Genomic DNA, 24,546 nt, shown 5'->3' on the forward strand with positions numbered 1-24,546 from the left:
TTAGTATAATGAAGGAAAAAAATGACAAGAATCAATCTATTTTAGACAGAAGAATAAGCCTAAAATACAAAACAACATTTACTCTTTTAGACCACAAAATTATCTAAATCACAGAATATATAACCTTTTTTTTTTTTTTTTTTGTTTTTATTTTTGTTTTTTTAATAAATTTGCTGTTTATATGAGAACAGGCTGATGATTAAATTTATTTATTTATTTATTTATTTATTAGTGGTACTTTTCCTAAGCAACACCTGAGTTTGTTTTTAACTAAGTACATATGGTAGCCAAAGAAATGCGGATTCTTTGAAGATTCTTACCAGCTCCATCAGTGGATCTACCCTGTTGCTACTTTTTTGTTTACAACTGCCTCTTACCTGTCTGTACTTGCTAAAGCACTGGCCATTGTTTATTCTATAAAAGCCCTTTTATCTCCTTCTCTTCAAGTCTCTTATCTCTCAAGGACCTTTTCAACAGTATCTTTCAGCTTCAGATATCTGTTGTCACATTATACAGTATTTTTAGAAAGCTACTGCCCAGGGAGTCTGTTTTTTCATTTGTGTGTTTCACCACATATATATGATAAATCAGTAATTCTGGGCAAAGGGAACATACTTGTCCAAAACCCCGAAAGGGAAGGATAGATCATGGAAAGAAATAGGCAAAATTTTTAATCCTTATCACTCATCATGTTTCTAGAAATACCTTTGTAATATGGAGAATTTGGTTGTTTTGGTGCTTGGGACAAAATGTTTGCAGTTTGTCTTGCAAACTGCATGCTGAATAGATTACACTGATTGACATTTCTTTATTTCAATATACCATCTGTGCTTTTGGCTGGCTGGTACCCTGGTTGGGACTCTCATTTCATAAATGCAAGTTACACAGGACAGTTAGGCCCAGAAAGAGAAATGACATATTTCACTTCCTTGGATGATCTCACCTGTTTTGACCTTACACCAACAAGGACACAAGACTACAGCTGTACCTACAGCAGGCTCTATTTTCTCTGGTGAAGAAGTATGCATTAGCTCAGTATAAAGATCCCTTTGGTGTATTTCTAGTGAAACTAGCGTATATATAGTCATGGTCATGATTTTCATTGTGTAATCATTTTAATTAAGTTCAATGATAAAAGTTAGTCTTGCATGAGAAATGAATACGATAGAGAGATGATGAAAGATTGATGACAGCTTGGGGAGTCCCACATCCTCTGCTGGTAGACACTCACATGGGGAGAAGAGGTGAGCTTAGGTCACAGTTCAGAGATTTAGAGCAGTGGCCAGGCAAAGTTTTGGGTGTCTGAAAGAAGTGGGATACAATAAGAATATCCAGAAGCACTTTTGCAATATTTCTCAGGGCTTTTGCTTGAATGAGTAGCCTCATTACCAAAATAATAAACATTAATTAATATCTGCATCATTTTTGTAACTGCTGGCTTAGTAAGGTGATTAGTATAATTAGTACATAGCATTGCCTGGTGGCATGTTAAATCGTAGTGTAGTGACTGTTGACTCTTTACCCCACTGTGATGTATTATCTAATTTACTCAGGTACAAAAAAAAAAAAAAAAAAAAAAAAAGAGAGAAAAAAAAAAGGAAGGGATATCAGGAAGGGAAGCCAGTGGTGACAGCTGGGTGGCCTTTTGGTCAATCTTCTTGCATCTACTGTCTGTATTCTCAATTGCTTTGAATTGCTACGCTATTAATTAACAATTCCTTTTCTCACTGTTACTAAATCTTAATCACTAATTGAAACCTACAGAGAAAGACAGAAAAAGAATAAAATAAAAAACAGGGAGGCTGTGGCAGTTTTTCCCCTTCAGGGTACCTGGACAAAGGATGATACTTCTTCCAGTAATTTCTGTGTATGTGCTAGGTATATCCTCTGTTTTAACTTCCCTATAGCTATTATATATATCTTACAGTTCTGTGCAAGGATGAAGAACATTAACAGCATTTTTCTTTGGTTTACTGTTTTCTAGAACCCATGAGAACACCCAAAACTTTGAAGATTGCTGAGATTCAGGCCAGACACATTGCTGTGGATTGGGAATCTCTGGGTTACAATATCACTCGTTGCCACACTTTCAATGTCACTATATGCTACCACTACTTCTGTGGACGCAATGAGAGCAAGGCAGACTGCTTGGACATGGACCCCAAAGCACCACAGCATGTTGTGGATCACCTGCCTCCATACACGAATGTCAGTCTCAAAATGATCTTAACCAACCCAGAAGGGAGGAAAGAAAGCGAGGAGACCATTATCCAGACAGATGAAGATGGTATGTATAAATGCTATTACAGATACTATATCCAAGTCCAGTCTAGACAGGTGGAAGGAAATGACTGTGTGTTACAATATGTGCTTCAAAGGATAGAAGTTCTGTTCAATTAATGTATTAATTAGCCCTCAAAAAATAGCTTTAAAAATACTGTAAATGTCACCCTGCATATATAGCCCAAACTGTCCCTGTAGCTCAAGTCATACTGAATATCTCTCTTGCAAGAAAAAGGAAGGTAGTTTCTAAGTCATTGTAAAAATGCATTGATGTAAGTGACAAGACACATGCAGTGGTATTAGGTGAAGGCTTCCTAATGATATTTTTGGTGTGGTGTTTGAAAATCAATTTAATCTGTAAATTATATTTAAATATTCAGTTCAGTGCTTTAAGACTAATCAAGATTTAAAACCTCATCAGCAAATATATTTGAGCAATAACTTGTGTGTATTCTAGGTTTTGGTATATATTCTCTGTTAACTGTTTAAAAACACGCAGCAGAGTAAAGTAATATTTTAACAACTCCTCTTTAAAATGCTATGGGTGAAATTTCATTGACAAGGCAGTTTAACTTAATGTAGTTGGGGAGAAATAAAAAATAGATGTAGATGATGATGGTGACATTCAATGATTAGGCTATGAATCTTGGTATGAAAGATATTAAAATAAAAGTAGGTATTTTCTCTAATAAGGTTACAGCTGTGGAAATGAAGAACAACTTTAGTTTCCTTTTCTTATGTTTAGACTTCATTAAAATATAGACAACAACAAAATGAAAATAAATAGTGCCATAGGTATCAATAACAAAAAAGTAGTTGGGATAATATAAGACTAGCTACATAAAAACATAAAATTGAAAAAAGTACAGTGTGTTTCCTTGCCTGTGAAATAAAGGAGTTGTGTATACCTATACATATGGATAACAATCAAGATGAGAATCTGGTAGCACTTTTTTGCCATATATTTTCAATTTTGTAAGAAGTGGAAGAGGAATATGTTTAGTGTTGCAATAAAGAAGGGAGAACAGCTGATTAAATAGTCAGAATATGAGGTTCTGTAGAGAACTATAGAGAAATAGATGCATCATGTGAAGATTCATTGACATGGCCAGAATTAGAATGTTTCATGCAATTCAAATTTTAGCATTACTTTTTTTTTCTTTTTTTTTTTTAAAGTTAATTATAAATGTAAGTCATGATGAATTATTTCTGTATATGGACTTATATTATGGATTTTTATGGTTGCTATTTTCCTGGAAAAAAGTAGTAGTAATATTACTATGTCCATGGAAAATGGCTTTCTCTTTCTTTTTAACTGAATGGCTTTCTCTTTCTTTTTAACTGGATTTCCAAGAAGGATTACGGTTTCTGATAGCCTTTATCTAGTTAGGTGGGCTGCGGTGGTGGCTGGTCATTGCAGCAGTGCTTGTGAAGAGCAGAGTCATGTGCATGTACTTTGTCTTCTGTTTTTGTTGTGGGTTGCTCCTGTAAAATGATACACATTAGGCAGGTTTTTGGACTAGCACACCAGCATGCTGTCAGTGACCTTGTTTAAACTTAGCTTTGGTGTCCTAGGTACCCTGGTATAGAAGAAAATTCACTCAGGGATCAGAAGTTGCTAAGGTAAATTATTTCAAGCAGATGTTGTTTTCAGGAAAAGATTAATGTATTTTAAAAGGTAGCTGTATTTAGACACACCGGTAATGGTAGTGCTTGTGACCTGAACATAGCCTCTTGTGAGGCCAAGTCAGTGATACTGACTTGTACTCGGCTCTTGTGAGGCTGCACCTTGAGTACTGTGTTCAGCTGTGGGTCCCTCAGTACAAGAAGGACATTGAGGCCCTGGAACATATCCAGAGAAGGGCTATGAAGCTGGAGAAGGGCCTGGAACACAAGGCCTATGAGGAGCAGATGAGGGAACTGGGGTTGTTTAGTTTGGAGAAGAGGAAGCTCGGGGAGACCTTATTGCTCTTGACAACTACCTGAAAGGAAGCTGTGGGGACCTGGGGGTCAGCCTCTTTTCACAGATAACTAGCGATAGGACAGAGGGAATGGCCTCAAATTGTGCCAGGTGAGGTTCAGGTTGGAAATTAGGGGACACTTCTTCACTGAAAAGGTTGTGAGGAATTGGAACAGGCTGCCCAGGGAAGTGGTTGGACTTATTCATCTTAGAGTCTTTAGGTCTTTTCCAAACTAAATGCTTCTATGATTGTATACCGTTGGGAGGAAAATGCAGATTTTTAATTGTATGTTATTGATTAACTTGAAAGTATACGTCCATTTTGTCACATACTTCAAAATACATGGCATGCAAGCAAGGTGCAGTCCTGAGGACTTTTAGCCATCTCAGAGGATCAGAGCTGTACTACCTTCTTTGTGGTTTCTTGAGCTCCCATAGCAGTAGTAAACCAATGCCTGTGGTGGGCTGCATATGTGTGTGGTGTGAGTTCAGTTCAATGTCGAAGTGATCAGGTAGCCATCTAAACTCTGTTAAAAGACAGTTTGCTCCCTAAAGCAGGATTCCAACTAAGAGGATGAGACCTACAGTAAGATGCATGGTTCTGTGCCCTACATATTTCACTTAGAGTCAGAAATAGCCTCATTGTCATCATGACTTTTGTAGGTTTTGTAGAGTCAGTGTGATGTCAGTTACATTGCGGGGGCATTATCACTGATTTATTTATGAGGGATAAATAGATAAATAAAATGGAGGGATGACAGTATTTTTCTGTGATTTGGAAATAACATTAATTAGAAATAGCCATTGATGACATGATTATCTCAAACTATGTACTTAATGTACATTTTGTAAATAGAAACTTTGAAAAATCCAGATGATAACAACACATAATTAACTTTGTTAGCTTTTCTGTAGTGCGGTATTCTATGCAGTTGTTTCTTACAAGGATTTGCTAATCAAGTAAAAACTTTGTAGACTGTTGGAGTTAGAGATACCCACACAACATTTTCTTCCCTCCTCCCCTCTCCTCTTTCCCATTTTGTGCTCATCTTCTGTTGCTCTAACCATTTTCCTAATGCTTCCATCTCTCTGTACCCCCTCCCCCTAATTTTACCATTCATCTCTCTTCTTCTGTTGTCTCACCTCTTCACTTCTGTCAGGAGCTTTAAATGTTTTTTAAAATCCATGATTCCCCAAATTCAGAGGAGATTGGACTTCAATGGGTCTCTGCGGTGAGACAGGGAGGATCTCTGATTCTGTATCACAAAAGTTTGTATGTATATAATTCTGGGCAGTTGGCTTTGGGGGTTCCAGAAGCAGACCATCTAGAGCACTGAGCAATAACTGAGCAACTTATTGTAGCAGGGGCAGAATTAGCTCAGGAAATGATTAGTGGAAGAGTGGAGTGAGTTTCAGAAGCTCAGCTTCAGAAACCTTTGGAAACATGAGTGACAAATGAAGAAAGTTTTAATACTTTGTAATTCAGTATGTGGAAGAAAGCAAAACCAGGAGTATCAATAAGCCTGGAATAGCCCTCTTTCTGACCAGAAATGGATCAGAATACTTGTTGGTTTAAGTATTTCTATTTAATTGGGGTTGTCGAAATTAAAGTATAGCAATTTGCAAGGAGCTGAATTCCACAGGAAAAAAAAAAAAAATGAAACACTAGCAATGCTGTTAAATAAGTTATACAAAAAGAATACAAGAAAATTTGTGACTGATTTACAGCTGAAGTACCATATTCCATGGGGAGAGACCATACATACCATTACTAAGATTTGGAACAAACCTCTTGCTGAGTAGGTGGGGATGGACTGTGTTTGAAGGCCTTGATAAAGGGAAAAGAGGAAGGCTCACACAATCTGGGGATGCATACATGCTGGGCAAAGATGTTTTGCATTTTGAACGAAGTACAAAAAACAGCAGTGAATTTATCACTTTGCATGAATCAGCAGTGTGCACATTCTTGGAGCTGCATGACAAGTGCGCTGCGAACTCAGAGGAGCCCTTTTTGAAGAACTGTGGATGGAATTGACACAGATAAATGTTTCCTTAATTTTTAATTGGGAACAGATGCAAAAGGCAGTGGATTAACAAGAACAGTGACAATAGCTCGGAGAGAGAACTTTCTCTATAGAGAAAGCAAATCATAAAACTCAAAGTATCTGATGGTGATTTTGTAATTAGTGAGGGAGTGTGTCAGCTAACAGCAGGCGAACGACTCATTGAAAAAGCTCACTTGTAATAGGACAAGTACCCATTTGGGGGCTTAAAATGTGCCAAAGCTTTGGTCTCAGTCAAAGGACTCACTCACTGGACATAAGTGAAGCTCACTGATCTTTTGCAGAGTATGGCTCATTCAGCTCTTTGGAGACACCTGGAGCTGCAGTGCAGGGTCAAGTCACCCAGTGCCCACCTCTACCATTACTTATGCCCCTGGGAAAATCCCAGGTGGTTCCCCCTCCCCCCCCCGGGAAACATCAGAGGAAGGGAAAAATGTTACAGTGACAGGACAAAAATAAAAGTAAAAGCAACATACCTTGTATACTGGCTAAATGTGTGAAATGGAAATATGTTCCACTAAGTACAAGAAGGAGGATTTTATAGTTGGAATTGTTACTATCTAGTATTTTTCTGTGTTTGATAGTAGGCTGTAAGTTGCCTTTAGAAACACACACACAAACACATACATATACAATATATATTCCCCTATTGTGTTTTGTTGTTGTTTTTTTTTTTCACATAAAGCATTTGCTACGAGAAGCCTTGTTTCCTTTGTGCTTTTTCAAGCTGTTCTAGCACCCCAGGAAAATACTGGGAAGGTTGGGGGGTGGAAGAGGACAGATAAAATATGTTTTGCTCAGAGGAAACAAAAAAATGCTTCAAGAAATTTTGGAAGAACATAGATATAAAACTCTGCTTGTAGCATAGTTAAAGTAACAAAAATAGCACACCTGGGAAAAAGGTAATGCAGCAAGATGAACAAGCAGTATGTCTGATGCAGCTAAGAACAGAGTGCTGGCGGCAAAGATGGCTTGAAATGGCAAACTGTCTCAAAAATGTGTAACCGAGTGACACATGTATGGGTGTCAAGTGAACATGGCATACTAATCTTAATGGGAAAAAAATGGCAAATGGTTGCAGGTAATAAAGCAAAACTCGTGATGAAGAGATAAAAGATTCAATGTGAAGTCGTCCATAAATGCCCTTGCTAAAGGTATTGACCTCAGTCCTTGACCAAGAAAGAGAGACTAATGCCTTATGTGTCCTGCATAGTGGCAAAATTTAGTGTGAATATTATCGAATAAGGAAGGAAGTTTTACATCTTCAGCAATAGCATACCAAAACTGAATATAAATGACTTATTGCCATTGGAAAAAGGAGCTTGGGATGACCTGTTGGTCCTTTAGCTCATGAAAATAACCCCAATTATTTTTTTTCAGATGGTGGGTAGGATCTTCTAATGGCATGTAATTGAGAGGGGAAAAAATGTGGAGGCGTAAAGGCAAGGCACTTGTCACTTTAGCACTTTTTATTTAAGACATCAGAAAAGTTGATTCATGACAAAGTAAGAAAAATATTGAAATTATTGGCTGTTCAAGTCAGATTTATTTTAAGCTTCCACTGCACAAACAACAAATGAAATAAGCTGTGTAAAGGTATTGCAGAGACCAGAAATACGACCTAGGTTTTATAATAATACCTCAGGAAAAATTGGCCCTGAAACACACAATTATTTACACTGGCTGAAACAACTTCCTACTTCCATTTCCTTTAGCTAGCTGTATTAGAAACTTTATAGCTGGAAAAGTGATACCGAATATGAGGTGCTTTTTTGAAATGGTGTGTTTGACATAATCGTGCCTGAAAACAGGCCAGGTTTTGTGGCTATTGAAGTTGCCTTCAATGGGACAGGGGTGACGCATGGGCCTGCAAACGGCCTTCGTTGCCAGCCCACATGCTTGCTACTTGAAAGCAGTGTCTGAATATTGATTTGCATAGTTTTAGAAAATTGTCCGGTTGCCATTTTGTCAGTTTGTAAGGCTATTTTTACCCTAAAATGGCCAATCATTTCCAAATCCCAGAACTGAGGATTACTGAAGTCAGCATTTGGGACAAAAAGGTTTTAAGGAGTAAACTGCACTGGGCGTCAGAGCCCGAGCCCCATGGTTCAGCAAATCCAAAACTCGTGGGTTCAGCCCCGTTTGGTATCTGCCCATATCTACAACGAGTGCTGCCACAGCTGAGACTAACGAGGCACTGCCAGTTGGCATAGCGACTAGCGTGATCATAAGCATTTATATTTGTTGTGTTAGTAATTTTATATCATCTGGAAGGTATGTGGGCCGGGAGCTGGCAACTGCAGCTGTGAACTGGTTGAAAGCATAAAGCTCAAATGGTAAATTCTAGCTTTTTTTCCCTCAGAGCAAATGTAAAGGTGGGCCATTTTAATTGCTTGTAACATGTAAACAGTAGGAGAGATTGGCTTTCACCATCTACTGAAAATTGAGCATATGCCTTTTGAGAATGGCTGTAAGTTTGTTGCTGATAAACTTTACTTTTTGAGTATCACAGAGGAATTTTTCCCAAAATAACTGTGCATATATCTGCACATATCCTTTACTGTATAGCATAATAATATTCTGCACAGCTTTCACAGAGTATAATAATAATAAAAATACTCTGTTTACATGCACTTTCATTATTTTGTAGCAGGAAAACTGAAGCAGTATAAATTCATTTTTATAGGGGTTGGTGTCAGTTAGTACATTGTTCTTCCAGAAGTAATGTATTGTAATATAAATTCTCTGTTAAGTTAGTGTAGAACAAGGTTTAAATGACACTATTTGTGAATAACAATTTATTTGTGACTGTGACATAATTTAATGCAAATATATTGCTCTAAAATGAATTGCTCTGATGTCAGATTGATGGCTCATAATTTTATTATGTGTAGCATTTATAAAAGTTCACTATGCCACGTATATACAAGAAAAGATTATCAGCTATTCACCATATGAATATATAACTTCATTAAACAGGCTCTAGAGATCCATCAAAATCCTGAAAGAAGATCTTGTGATGTTTCCCCTATAAAACCTTGCTGAAATTCCCTTTGAATTTTTTATGTTCCTTGTACGTATATGTGTGGTTTATATTTGTATACTTTCTCTTAGGGCAAATATATATATATATATATATATATATATATATATTTATTATTTTTTTTGCTTAAGTTGAAAATCTCTTCTGAAAACTGTATGGTTTAATTTATCCTAATAATTTCATGTCTTCAACTAGGTGTAAATCTGGACTGGTTGGAAATTTTACATAGAGTAATGCATATAAAAAAGAGAGTTTACTGTTGTCACAGAACGATGGTGGGGTCACACTTCACAAGGTCAGCAGATGGAAAGAAAATCAATAGGATCAGAATCTTTTTAAAGAGAGGGTGCAGAGGCCAGTAGGTCAGAGTACAACTCCTATAACTGCTGCTTACACTTTTTGAATTATTCAGGTATCCAGCCACTGATAGGAAAGTAATGTACTTCACTTTAATATACACTTGTAGTAGTCATGGGTGATTTGATTTAGTATAAGCTATCTGTGTGTACAAGAAGAAGAGCAAGAGCTCACTTAGAAAGGAGAATGGGAGCCAAGGATTTACGGTCGTGCTGGGAGTTGGAGGACATAGGCAGCAACAGCTGCCCAAATGGAAGCGTGCAGTTTGGGTCTTCAATACAGTGTTACTAACAGGTTACATTGCTCTTGGACTTTTGTTTGTGATGGTGTGGTTTGTTTTTTCTATTTATTTTTTTAACCTTTTAATAACAATAATAACAATAACAATAACAATAACAATAATAATAATAATAATAAATCTGTTTGTAACTAGTTTTGGCCTGAATACAAACACATGAAAACACAAACATGGAAGTTTAGGCATTATTTCAACTAACCTGATGGATGAATCTGTGCATTTGCTCACAGATAAAAACAAATTATTTTGCTTCTGCTTCTCCCCTTACTCACTACTCTTTTCCCCTTTGTTAAAGCTGTGCAAATAATACATTTTTACAGTGGTTGAACTGAAAAATGGAAGGGAAGAAAAAACTTCAGACCCACCAAATTGTGTCCTTCAAAATAAAATTAACTTCCTATTCCTTTTTTTGTAGGCATTGGAATTTATATTTGTTTCTCTGCTTTCAGTCCAGTTGAGCTTTCAAATAATTTAAGTTGATCACAAGCTTCATTTTGGGTGAATTTATGGGTTGGGTGAGGTATGTGGAGATAACTGTTGACTTTTTCTAGACACTTGCTTTCCTTTATTTCCTGACCTTATTTTTGCTGGGATTCCCAGCAAGCTGCTCATCACTGTCCTAGCTTCTAGTCTCGTGCCCTTCTCATGCCAGTGGGAAGAGAAGCATGAAACTAAGTGGGATCATGTAGTTCCAGTCAGTTTAACATTGCTGCTGCCACAAGCAAAGAATTTTATAGTGCAGGAGAAGAAAACACAGTCATGCGATGTGATGAGCCCAGAGGTTTCTCCCACTTGGCTGTTAAAACAGAAATGTAGGAGGCTTTAATCAAGCCTGAAACTTGGAACCCTGCACCCAGTTTCATCTGAATACAAAGCATATTCTTTAAAAGCACCACACAGAAGGTATTTTGCAGGGTTTTGAGCAATTGTGTCTGTTTTCTTTTTAACTCATATGTTTTAATATGCTTTAATGTCAATTTTAATATTTTGTGTGTATGCCCTAGTGCATCTGTATGGTCTTTCTCAAACACAGATATGTGCATGCAGACACGTGCACATCTTCCAGGGAAAATGTGTGCATCAGAGTATTCATACCTCATTTCAGATGTAGAGAAGAAAAACAGTAGAGCATTCCTGTGAAAAACAAAGCGGTGCCTACAGCAAATCTGTGAATGCCACAAACAGCGCGAAGGGGCTGTCATGGCATATCAGCCTTTATCCACTCCCCAGTCTGTGTCGGTACACTGAAGCAAAACAGCAGTGTATGATTTTAGTTAACTTCTCCTAAGCCTTTGCTTGACAGATGGGTGAACAGTTTCAGTGAAGCTCTCATCTGTTTACTGCTGGCTTCTTTGACTCCATTAATTTATTATTAATGTACCAAATGATGTTGCTTGTACCAAGGGTCAGATCATCATTTATAACGTCAATGTCGACTGAAATAAATCCTATTATTGGGACACACCACACACTCCTTGGTGCTGCTAGCATAGTGCCTTGTACTTTCTTTGATCCAGTGATTTTTAATTTATTTTTACTCTCTGCAAAACTTTGGTAGGCTTTGAAAATTAATACCCAGGAAATGTCATGTCTGAGGCTCACTGAATGTTGCCCTGAAAAAGATAGGCTAATTAAGAAGGGGAGAGAAATCTATGTCAATATGTTTCAATAGAAGTAACATTTTAACATGAAAGACTGAAAATTTGGGCAACTTTGACTTTTTGGTGGGGAGGGTGTTTCTTTGTTTTTTAGGGTTTCTTCAGGTACTCTCTTATCCTCATGCTCTTCCATCAGCACGTACACCTTCAAATCCAGGTGAGCTGCTGTGGTTAAAAAGGAGCTGTATGTATAGGCAAAAATACCTTGTAAGCTGAAGCGGGAGATAACTAAGCACTCCCACCTGGCATTGATGGGATTACCAGGCACTGTGAGAATCACTCAGGCAAAGAGGCCAGAGATGACACTTCAGACTTTTTATTACACCGAGGATATTGGTTCCATTTAAAATAAGAAAGTAGGGTCATCTTAGTGCAGTTCAGTTCAAAGCTTTGAAAATGTCTTTTATTTGAAAGATTTGAAGTAAGCAGTTTTTATCCTTCAGCAGCAGGAACTCTGTAGCAGTTGAAAGAAGGGGCAGCTGAGCTGCTGTGTTTTACCGTGCCCAGCCCTCTTTTAAGACAACAATTCATAAGAAAGGGTGACTGAAAACTATTTTGTAAGCGTTTCAGTCATTTGCAAGATGCTGTATATCATAGGTTTTTCCTTGCCTTTGATTTTTTCTTTTTAAAAGGATTTTAAAACCATGTAGTCCTTGTCCTAAGATATGCGTATTACAGAGTTCCCTGAACACCTAAAGTCATAATCTAGCCTGAACTGCCTCCCCTGGCTATACTACAAGAGAGTTTGACTTTGCATTAAGTTCTGAAAACCGTACGTGGGGATAACATTTCAACTTCATGCTCTCTTTGCACTGTGACAAAATAGACTTTGAAGTGCTTTTTTTGTACTCTCTACCACTGTCTTTTGCATGTGAATGAATGCTAATAAAAATAGACCTGTGCTCCCTTTTGTTTTTAATAGGATGTTCACCATCTCTTTAATTTGCCTGTCTCTTGAACTCCCTATTTTTAAACGTTTTATTTTGTTTGTAGTCCCAGGCCCTATACCTGCCAAGTCAGTGAAAGGAACTCCTTTTGAAGATAAGATCTTCCTCAACTGGAAGGAACCTGTGGATCCAAATGGCATCATTACTCAGTATGAGGTAATCATTAAACAACTTACAGGCATAGGAGAGGGCTAGGAAAGTGCGTCAGAAGTGGTGGCTGATGGTGGATGTTTATGCTCTATAGGCAGGCTATTCATTCATATATCACCTTATTTAGAGAATAAGGGAGTAGATGTTCAGAATTCATGTCATGATGTATATATACATTGTTAGCTGGCTGGCCCTGTCAAATGACTTTGGCAAGTGAGTGTAACAATACTACAGTCCACATGGGAGGTGCAAATTTGAAAAATCTTGTATCATTATTACATCCTTCCAAAGCCAGGGCAACCATGGCCTGTGAAATCTTATTTGTTGGAAGAGAAGGTTACATGAACGGTAAGAAGGCTTTTATATTTGGAGCCACCTTTTTTTTTTTTTTTTTTGGTGACATCTTTAGGTACCTCCCTTCAGAGAAACCTGCATGTATATTTTGAGTGTATTTAATGCGTAAGCCTTCTGGTGGCCTCCACAGAAAATTGGCAGGAAGATTTCTAAAAATGAACTGATCTGAGGAATGATCACCATCCTCTCCATCAATCCTTTCTTAAAGGAACAGAGGTTATAATTTTGTATAGTAATGATTTACAGGAGCAAGGTAAACCTACTAGCCAAACAAAACCCCTTGAGTAATTGTTGTGGATTAACCCCTATGGGCAGCCAATCTCCACCCAGCTACTTGCTCACTCTACCCAAGTGGGATGGAAGAGAGAATAAGAAAGGTAAAAGTGAGAAAACTCATGGGTTGAGATAAAGGCAATTTAGTAGGTGAAGTAAAACTGCACACACAAGCAAAGAAAAACAATGAATTCATTCACTATTTTCCATCAGCAGGAAATTGTTCAGACATTCCTAGGGTAGCAAGGCTAATCACATGGGACAGTTTCTTGGGAAGACAAATACCATCACTCTGAATGCCCTCCCCCCCCCTTCTTTTCCCCACTTTTTATCACTGAGCATGATGTCGTCTGGTAGAAAATATCCCTTTGGTCAGTTGGGGTTAGATGTCCTGTCTGTGTCCCCTCCTCACCTCTTGTCTACTCCCAGCCCTGCACTTGGGGGACTGTGGGAGAAGCAGAGAGGGCCTCAATGCTGTGTGAGCACTGCTCAGTAGCAACTAAAACATGGGTGTGTTATCAACGCTGTTTTGGTCACAAATCCAAACCATAGCACTATATGAGTTGCTATGAAGAAAATTTACTCCATCCCAGCCAAAACTAATACATTAAGATATCATTGCTGGTTTAAGCTATTATAGCCCGGTTTGGAAAGTGTTTAAATATTATTATTAGAAGAGGACAGGTAATGTATTATGGAAAGTGAAAAATAAGGGGTTCTGGTGTAGATAGCAAAGGTGGTGGGAATGTCCTAACTTACATATAAATGTAACACTGAAATTTTCCATACATGAGCTATAATCATAAAGAAAGAGAGATGAAGGATGTATTTATGCCTTTTCAGCTGAAGCAGACTTTAAAATATCAAGTACTCATGATATCCCCAAAATAACTAGATGAACGTATGACTTTTGTTTCCTCTCTGTCTAGTTGACTTAATCCCTTTATGCTGAAAACTGTAACAAAATTTTATAAATAATCTTTTCCACAGGTCAGCTACAGTAGTATACGGTCATTTGATCCTGCAGTTCCAGTTGCAGGACCTCCACAAACTGTGTCAAAGCTGTGGAACAGTACGCACCACATCTTTTCACACTTGCATCCTGGGACTACTTATCAGTTCTTTATACGTGCTAGTACTGTTAAGGGCTTTGGACCAGCAACTACAATCAATGTAACAACAAACATTTCAGGTAAAAAAAAAAAAAAAAATGGGGAAGAGGGGAGTAAGAGGGAAGTGTTTACTGGTTTTCCAAGTTGTTGGTTGTGGTTTTTTGAGACTTGGATAATCAGGAAATGTAAAAGAAAACAAAAACCAACAAAACATTCCTATCATATTCTGAAATTAACCTTAACGTTACTGAAAATGCTTTTGAGTGTATTTTCCAAACAGTAGCACAAGTTCAGGGAAATTGCACACCTGTAGTTATCAAATATTTGATTTTGTGTAATATTTTACTTTTATGTAAAGAATCTGAACTGCTTTACAAACTTTAGTTAATGAAGCCTTACAGCACTCCATTAGTTACTAAGTACTATGTTTGTTTTGCAGATTAGTAAAGTCAGATGCAGAAAATTGACTTACTCAAGGTGACACCACTTAGCAACACATGGCTGTAACAGAACTGGGGAGATAGCAGAAAGTGTGAATTTCTTCTGCCAGCTTTGTATAGTTCTACTTCCTCATATCTTTATTATTCACTTACTGCAGTGTGCTGATTGACACTATTCATCTTAATAACAGACTGAAAACTTTAGAAAGAAAAGTAATGTCAAGTGGAATGCTTTAATATTTTTATACCCTTAAATTTTAATATAATTCTCAAAACATAAGTTAGCTTATGCAGTTGACAGCAGAAAATGAGTCAATGCTATATCTAGAGAGACTGTTGATTTTATGGTATGATGACTTCAGAGCTTGGCAGATAGCAAAGAAGCTAGTCATTTAGGAATGTAAACAGTACAAAGCAGACTATTTCCCTTATTATCTGCCATAATGAAACTTAAATCCTCCTGTAAGGGAGATTAATAATGTATTGAAGTGCATCTACCATTTCTACGGGAAACTACTCACCTAGTTTCCTCACCCAGTTTCCAAAAGCATGCACATGAATCAAAATGTGAAAAAATTCAAGGCAGACCTCCTTGAAATCTGTAGCAACTTAAAATGCTGTATTTTTAGTTAACTGAAACAATTTGTTGAATTCCATCCCAGAACATAAATACTAGCTTTCCTCATTCCCCAGCCCCTTCCAAAAACAAAAAAGCAAACAAACAAACAAAAACAAATGACATGTTTTGTTCATCTAGCTAGTAGGTTGTTTTGCAGTCTGATATTTTACTCAGATTCTTTGTGTTTCTTTATAACAGATTGCAGATCCTAAACTTTCAGGGATAATGGGCATGTAGTGACTACATACTTGTCTGAAGGGGGTGTGTGGGAGGGTGGGGGGTAACAATGTAATATCTTGCTAGCATGCCTGTGTCCCAGCCATTTTACTATTTTGAGAAATAAGCATCTCAAAATGTCTGGATTATTTAGGATTATAATGTATTCAGGATTCTTTAGATTTATCCTCTCTTTCCATTGAGAAATTTTAGGAACTCTGTCCAGAACACAATATGGGTCTGAGTTAGCTAGTAAAACATTGGTTAATACTAAGAAAGCTAAAAGGATGAATACGATACCATTTGTATCTGAATCTCAGCCTGTTTTTGTTGTTGTTCTAGGTTTTTTGGTCTTGCTTTATTTTGAACTGTTGTCTGGTTTCACTCAGAATAACTGAAAATTTTTGTGAAGTAATGCATATGTTTCGGGAAATGCTAGCTTTAATGAGGGGAAAAATGATTCCTTTCAACCACACTTACAAGTGATTTCATGATCGTAGTGAGCATGCTGTAAATAGTAATTTATAAATGAGCATTCAGTGAACATTATTTCTATAAAACAATAATATTTTCTGAATAAGAGCAATTTTGTTGTGCATCTGGGATCTGAGACTAATGAAGCATGGCTTTTAATCTTTAATTGCTCTTCTATCTATTAATATATTATCTTAAAATTATTATGACTTAAATGATTGGCATTCTGCTAGAGAACATCTTTTTTGTGACAAATCATTTTGAAACACGTATCATTAACAATGTTATAAAGATGCATCCACTTTTTTTTATATAAAAAAAAAAGACAAAAACAAACATGCAGATAGTTTTCAAGATCATTAAAGAATAGTATTTAATGTAAATCTATTATTTTCTGAATCACCAAAAATCCTGTTTCTTTCCTTGCACTAGAGCAGATGTGAACAACACTGTTACAGTCAGGGTTGTGACAGGTTTGTGGTAGCAGACAAAAGTTTCACAGCTGAAGTGAACAGCTACAACAGCCACCCAAGGCGCAACAAATATTGCTTCCATGAAAGCTGAACAGCCAGCCCATTAATGAATCAGATGCTGAACTGTTTCTAGTTTCTACTTTGATTTTGTTCATGTTTTTTTTTTCTGTATACACTAGAGTGAAATTCACAGTGGCTCAGAAACTGATTCATGAACAGACTGGCTATTGAGTGTTAGAAATGGAAGAAGAAATGGACGTGGGAATAGACTCACCCATCCAGTGTCCACAGATGCATATCTGCCTAAGACTGATTGTCTTGCAGTATAGTTGGTATCAGCTTGGTCTTCCATGTCATTTAAGAGGAAATGTGAAACATTCCTAAACTGTGGGAGGAGGAAAAAGAGAGGTGGTAGAAGTGGTGAATATACTTCTTTGAAAGTTAGAAAGACAGAGAACAAAATGGGATTTTGTAGTCTTAGGGTCTCTTGGCAGTCAGGTCCTCCCTCTCTTTCTGTCCTCCTTGAATAAACATGTTTAATATAGAATTTAATATATATTTATATAATATATTTAATATAAAATAGGTATGATGACTTGAAGGGGAGCAGGTAAGGATAGAGTTATCAATTGTTGGTGAAGTCCCATTTATTCTGTAATAAAAGATTATACTTAACCCAAATCATTAAAAAAGACTCATGTAGCTGATGAAGATCATGGCTTTGTACTATATTGTGAACAGCCACAATCTCATGAAAATTCAAAATGTTTTTACTGACTTGTTTCTCTTTTTTTTTTTTTTTCCTTCCACTCAACATTAATCAGCTCCCACTTTACCAGACTATGAAGGAGTCGATGCATCTCTCAATGAAACTGCTACTACAATAACTGTACTCTTGAGACCAGCACAGGCCAAAGGTGCTCCTATCAGGTAAAAAGAAAAAAAAAAAAAAAAAAAAAGAAAGAGATTCTCTAGTTGATTATATCCTGTCTTGTAGTTAAAAAAGCTGTACATTTCATTACAATGATATTCATTTGATGTTTTTTTGTTTTGTTTTGTTTTGTTTTTTAGCTAGACTGATCTTGCCAATAGACCTATAATTAATAAGTGATTGTTGTGTTTTTTTCCCAAAAAGATATTCATGAACTGAATCATCCAGCTGTCTTTCCTGTTTGATTTAGGGTCCTTAGGACCACCTCCTATCCATTATCATTTCATTTTACTTTCTTTCAATGTCTGTGAAATATGAGGTTGAAAGGTGTTTGTCAGAAAGTGGATTTGAAAATAACACTTCCTCTCCAGTGCTTCAAATCATCTGTTCTATAGCAGATATGTATGACTGGAAAATTGGAAGCTCAGAGGAAATGGGAGAATAATAGTGGTGAATACAAACTATTTGACCTTTTTTTTTCTCTCAGACTGCTTCTCTCTCTAGAAATCATGTAGCAAGCTATCAAATTTCATTTGGCGTGTCCCATAATCATATTAAAATCTTTCATTTATGTTAACTTTGAGGGGTCTTTCCCTTTCCGCTCTCTCTTGAGAGATAATTTAATTCTATTTGCAAAGATTAGTCCACATCCTGCTCTTTACTTCTACTTGTTAGTGCAAAATCTTTGTGATATTTGATTCTGTTTGTGTTTTACTGATATGGTTGCATGAGGAAGATTCAGGGACAGAACTGACTAATTGGGGGTTAATTAGCTACTGAGCAACAGAACCTTTTCATGCTCTGTGACCCATGTGACATTTTGGAGAAATATGGGCCAATACATTTCATTCTGTGTTACAGTGTCAATTACCGTGGCTCAGCTGATGTCCAGTGCCTGGGCACTAAAAGTAGAGGAAAATTAATCTTAGGACTGTTCCTATTACAAGGAATGTTTGTTTTACTTGGATGTTGTGGGATGAGTCACATAACTATAAGCTTATCATACAGTCAGCCTTATGATTGATAAGATCTGGTTATTTATTTATGTTGTGTGGTAGAAGATCATCCCCTCTATAGGAAATATCAGTGTTATATTTGTAAATAGAATTGTAACCCCCATACATCATGAGTTTTGAAAATTGCCCTGTTACAAACCTAGGATTTTATTTATTTTTTTTTGCTGGGAGAAGAATGATAACATGTGCAGGACTATATTTAGTACAGAACTCAGATTCCTAAGTCAGGGTTTATGTTGAATTAATACAGTGGAATCCAGACCTGTGATCTGAAAATGCTTCCAAGTTACTCAAGTGCTTAAACTTGCTATGCGCCTCTGTACATGCTTTTAAAACCTTCCAGGTGTCCTGCTGCTGGCTGTATGTAAAGCTGTCCATCTTTGTAAAACATGCTATCTCTCTCTAATCAGAAGCATATCCTTTCAGTCTTGCACCTGGTTCCCAGAGGGGCCACCATGTAATCTCACTCAGAGCACGCCTGCCAAAAAAGCTGGGATCTGCTGATGGTGGTGATGCCATCTTCTCTACACCAACTGCCGTGCAGCATGTTTGTGCACTCTGCAGTGGGCTCCCAGGTTCAGTACCATTACTTATCCTCAGGGAGGTTAATCTTGAATCCCATGTTTCTTTCATGAACTGGATGGGACGTGACTAGAGGATTACATGTACTCTGGGTGCTCTAGTTTCTCTGTACCATACTTGCAAGCGAGTAAGTCTCTTCTGAGGAAACCTGCACCACAACACCTCACATTTATTTTCTCAATTTTCCTTACAGCATCCTCAGTCCTACGGCATGAACTTCTCATTCTGGCCAGCTAGGGCGACAGAAAGGATTAATATATTAAAGTTAATCAATAGTTTGTGAAGGATTATTTGATAGAGTATAAATAACTATTGTTTGAGTATGTTATCAGAAAAGTGTGCATCTTTCTGATGAAATGGCCAGCAGGTCAAGAGGGGGGATTGACCCCCTCTGCTCTGCCCCACTTGGAGCACTGTGTTCACCTCTAGGACCCCCAGCACAAGAAAGATATGGACCTGTTAGAGTGGGTCCAGAAGGCCACAAAGATGATCAGAGGGCTAGAGCGTTTCTACGAAGAAAGGCTGAGAGAGCTGGGGCTGTTCAGCCTGGAGAAGAGAAGGCTCAGGGGAGACCTCATTGCAGCTTTTCAGTACTTAAAGAGGGCTTATAAAAAAGATAGAGAGCACCTTTTTGTTCAGGCAGACAATGGAAGGACAAGACAGAATAGTTTTGAACTGAAGAAGGGTAGATTTTGATCAAAGGTAAAGACGAAGTTCTTCACTCAGAGGGTGGTGAAGCCCTGGCACAGGCTGCCCAGAGAAGCTGTGGATGCCTGATCCCTGGAGGTGTTCAAGGCCAGGCTGGATGATGCCTTGGGCAACCTGGTCTGGTGGGAGGTTTCCCTGACCATGGCAGAGGGGTTGGAACTGGATGGTCTTTAAGGTCCCTTCCAACCCAAACCATTCTGTGAATCTCCTGTCTCTTGTCTTCTCTCTCCACTTGAATTGATTTCTAGTACCTAAGAGATTGCATTAAATTTATAATATCAGGATACACGGGAAATAATTCCTTCACCATAACCAGAAAGCTGGGCTTTATTCTTAGGAATAAAACACTTGTTTTGTTTTTACTCTGAATAAGGAGCGTTCTCCAGGGGAATGCACAAGACATTGTTCCTTTCCTGAATGTTGCAATCAGTTATTTTTCGGCAGCTTTGTAATAGGGGAGATAAATGTAGCATACAAATTCAGGGCTGATTCAATGCATTTCACTAAACTTTATGACCAGTTTTAGTGAAGCTTCATTCCATCCACACTGCAGTTGCTTTTCTACTACAAGCCTGTCTTGCTGTCATAATGAGCATTACTAGGTAGGTGGGAAAAAAAAATGCATTGCCGTGCCTGCAGCTGTGATTGAGTAGAGCAGGGACTCCACTCTAATGCTGCTCTTTATACACAGACTGAAAAATACAGCCAATTTTTTTTTTTTTTTTTAAAGGGTTTGTTTGCACTCAGCCTTCTAATCCCTGGAGCTGTAGACTGTCAAGTAATCAGTTTGTTTAATAGCAGTAGGTCCTAGTTAAAAAATAATAAATACATGAATGAATAAAAAGAAAGAAAGAAGGAAAAAAAAAAAAAAAAGAAAGAACACACTTATGGTTTGATATTGTTTTCTTATTTTTACAAACAGAATTATGCTATGATCAGGTTTTGTTGTACCTCTGCCTCTCTATCAGCACAGCCCCCAGGAAAGAGATGTTCCTTAACCCAAGTGAAATCTATGGGTAGCTGTCAATCATTTCTTTAAGACACTACATGGCATAGTCATCATAGTTGTAAACATGACTCTAATCATATCTTCCCTGTCAAGTGTTATCGTGTAATCTCTAGGTTGCTTTATGACCTCCTGAAGTTTTAAACCAAATTACAAACTAGAAGTGCAAAGGGAGACAGGGCTGGGGGCTCATGCACTCTGTGAAGCGTGTACTGTTTTGCCATCGGTCTAGTGGATTAGATCCCAGTCAGTAGCATCAATGGTGCTTTGGCGATTCATTTGAAGACATTTGCTACTGCAGTTTTTCTAAAGAATCCTGACCGAGCACCATCAAAACAATCTTTTGTACGTCCTGCTTTCAAATCCTACTTCAAATAAGGATTACAAAGATCAAAATCAGCATGGACAACTTTTTAATGATGAGATTTATTTTATTTGATAGGGTTTCTTATACCTCTATATGCAGAATCAAGTTGTTTACATTTTGCAGCAAGGCTAATTAATGGGACTGCAACAGGGGGCAGCTAAAACATAGCTGTTGGTCGGACTTCCCAGGGCTCAGGCTGTAACTTGGGCTGTCAGGCAGTCTGGTGGTGCCCATCTAAAGAGAGGACACTGCCTCCATGAGGTGAGTAGAAGGAAATCTCCAGTTGATACTAACACCTAGTCAGAATAAGGCTGAAGTATGAGCATGTTCACCATGGCAGTATCTATTTGAGCCTGAGTTTTTAGGGAGTAATGAAAAGGAAGATCTGTTGGCAGGGGCTGCTTAGACTGTTCTGTGTCAGCTTGATCAATAGGGAAGTGTTGTGCAGGTTTTCTTCAGTAAAGATATAGTAATACACATCAAAGAATCCAAGGATAAGCATAGTGCATAAACTTTCACTTAACTGTGATACCTGACCACCTTTGCAGCCAGTGCATACCCCAAATGAATGCTGCATATTTAGCTTGGGCTTCTTCTTCACATCTTCCAGTGGAGTGACCTTTCCTAACACTGTTATGAGTATGTAGAGTAACATACCATACACAGAGTGTTGCTTTGGAACCACTGAAAGTGCTAGTAAATGGATTTAAACAGATGGCAGCACAAAGGGCCCAGAGGAAAACGATTGTATTCCTGCGTGTCTTGTTAGCCTACTATGTTGCATGAAAAATACTGCCAGATCCCCTTTCCAAAAAAAAAAAAAAAGAAAAAAAGATCCTTACTGAAGATTTTGACGACTTTCTGTCATTTACTATTCTTTACCTAAAAATAAAAAAATAATAACTAAAACCAATTGTATAGCTGCAGATGGCTACACCATGTATATTAATTTCTTATTCTCCATGTTTTTCAGGTATATGGATCATAAAAGGAGTGTTTTTGATGCATATTTTGTTTAAATTAGAACATATTTTATATAAAATAGAAAAAGTTTTAGAACATTCATATTTTATTGTGATCTTATGTTTAAAATTTCACCATGCACTTTATATCAGATTCAAACATCACTGCAGTATTTTTAAAGAAAGCTATTAAAAGGGACTTACCTAATATTTAATTCTTCTCATACTCTTCATCTTTTATTTTTGGTTTGTTTCAGTCTCCAAAGAGACTTGTCTTGAAAAAAAGATACATAACTTAGGAGGAAAAAAAAAAAAAAGAGAGAGAGAGAGAGCTCACTTATTCCCTTATTCTATACAATGGAAGGGAAGTGGGTTTAATTTAGAAACTGTGGTAGATGTCAACTTCTGAGCTGAATGGCAACCAGGATATTCCAGGGGACGGTTGCTGATGTCACATGCAAACGTTGCCCCGTCCTTCTGCTTTCTCTGCTGGCTTTGTGCTCCTGAGTTGGCAGGATACTGTGATGACAAGTTTCCTGCTCTCCTGGCACTTCAGACAGCAGAATTTGTGTCGGTCCCAGTCCTTTGGCAGCTCCCAAGAGCAGGACTGCCGAATGCACAGAGCAGAGAGGCAGTGTATGTGTTCCCAGTACACTCAGTTGGGTGCCCAGTTGAGGAGCTGTGATTTTAACCCAGCCTGGCTACAGGGCCAGGCTCAAGAGGAAATAAACACCAGCAGAAATTTCTTCCCTTGGGACAAGATAATCAAAAATGGTTTTTACTAATTTACATGCTGTCAAGTTTTTTTTGTTTGTTTGTTGTTTTTTTGTTTGTTTGTTTGTTTTTGTTTCTTTTTTTTTGCTATTACATTAATTTGGAAGCACAAAGAAAGATTTTGGTTATGCAGGGGTCATGTGGAAGTGATTTGTTGTTGCAGGCTGTATTAACTGGGCATGGTTAATACACAGAGGTTACCACAGAAGAAGATTTATAGCCAAACTCAGTTCACAGACAGTTTATGAGAAACAAGAGATCCCTGGAAATATAACTCATTATTTTTTCATTTACATTCTTCATTTCTCCTGGAGTTTCAGAATGAGGTGACTTTGTATATTCCTCTTGGACACTCTGAAAGAGTAGAAACTTTCCTCCTTAATTTTTTAGGTGCTAGAAAAAGGGAATGGTAACTTGTTTCAGCTTGAGAAAGAAGTGAAACTAGTTTCTTATTTTTTCTTCTCTCATTTCTTCCATTCCCCAGTATCACACTTCATCTCTGCCACTACAGTTATTAGGTTTTCTGGGCAGTAGTAGCAGAGAAAATTGACAAAATAATTTAATGTTGCCCCATAAGTTCTGAAAAAAAAAGGAGGATTGTCTTTGTCTTTCCTTTTGGAGTCCCTGCAGCAATGCAGTGATGTTTCCAGAACTCTGCTTGATTTTACTTTTTATGTTTGGAAAGCTTTAAAACAAAACCAAAGCAGAAAATTCTGCCCACTTAATTGAATTGCTTCAGGTCTTGTCTACATGCGTAGGCATATTTTCCTACTAATCTTGGTAACAAGGTGATTGTTTTTATAAGGCCCTACATCTATCCATTCATGTATCTGCAAGTAGATGAGGAAATGTGTGTATGTGAATATATATATCTAATGCATGTGTGTATACATACATATATAAATGCACATACAGTTTTTAGAAACCAAAAAGCTGTTTGTTTGTTTTTTTTTTTTTTTCATTCTTATCTTATAAATGCAAGAATTGTCTCCTGTTCTCAGTAGCTAAGTTCTGTACTTCTACAGGGAGAACTGGTAATGAGTTTGTAGCATACTGCAGTTATGTAGTTCCCCTGAAGGAGAAAGAAGAATGATAATTACCTGGTCTATTTAGAGAAGGTGATTCTGAGAAGTGACCAAGCCACAGACCATTTCAAGATAGGTGTTGGGGGGTTGGGATGGCAATTTAATAGGCCGAATGCCATCTGTTTCAGCAATTTGTAACATTTTATCATTGACAACTGTAGAGGAATGAGGCAGTCTATTTTGGTGGAATGGACAGATTTCTGTCCATCTGTGCTTGTATTACAGCATGTCACTTGTACTTTAGATCTGCATAGCTCTGAGCCAAGATAGAAGCCACAGCAAGGTCAAGAGGTGGAGAAGCCTGTCAGCACATTCTGTCTCTAATGATATGACAACTGCAAATTGGTGCTTCAAGCACAGCCTGGAGGCAGTCATTATGTTGGGCCTTGAAGCTG

At 37.6% G+C, this 24,546-nt stretch overlaps 1 protein-coding gene across 12 annotated transcripts in view; it reads left to right on the forward strand.

Moving 5' to 3' along the window:
• The window catches only part of PTPRK (protein tyrosine phosphatase receptor type K), a 418,597-nt gene that overhangs the window by 316,104 nt on the left and 77,947 nt on the right, over positions 1–24,546 (forward strand). For all 12 annotated transcript variants that reach the window (XM_068677477.1, XM_068677480.1, XM_068677479.1 and 9 more), the window contains exons 8-11: positions 1,985–2,287; positions 12,656–12,765; positions 14,377–14,578; positions 17,545–17,650. In XM_068677477.1, coding sequence (XP_068533578.1) covers positions 1,985–2,287; positions 12,656–12,765; positions 14,377–14,578; positions 17,545–17,650 — 721 coding nt within the window. The remainder of the gene's footprint in view (positions 1–1,984; positions 2,288–12,655; positions 12,766–14,376; positions 14,579–17,544; positions 17,651–24,546) is intronic.

The sequence above is a fragment of the Anas acuta genome, chromosome 3 (assembly GCF_963932015.1).
Source record: "Anas acuta chromosome 3, bAnaAcu1.1, whole genome shotgun sequence".
NCBI lineage: Eukaryota > Metazoa > Chordata > Aves > Anseriformes > Anatidae > Anas > Anas acuta.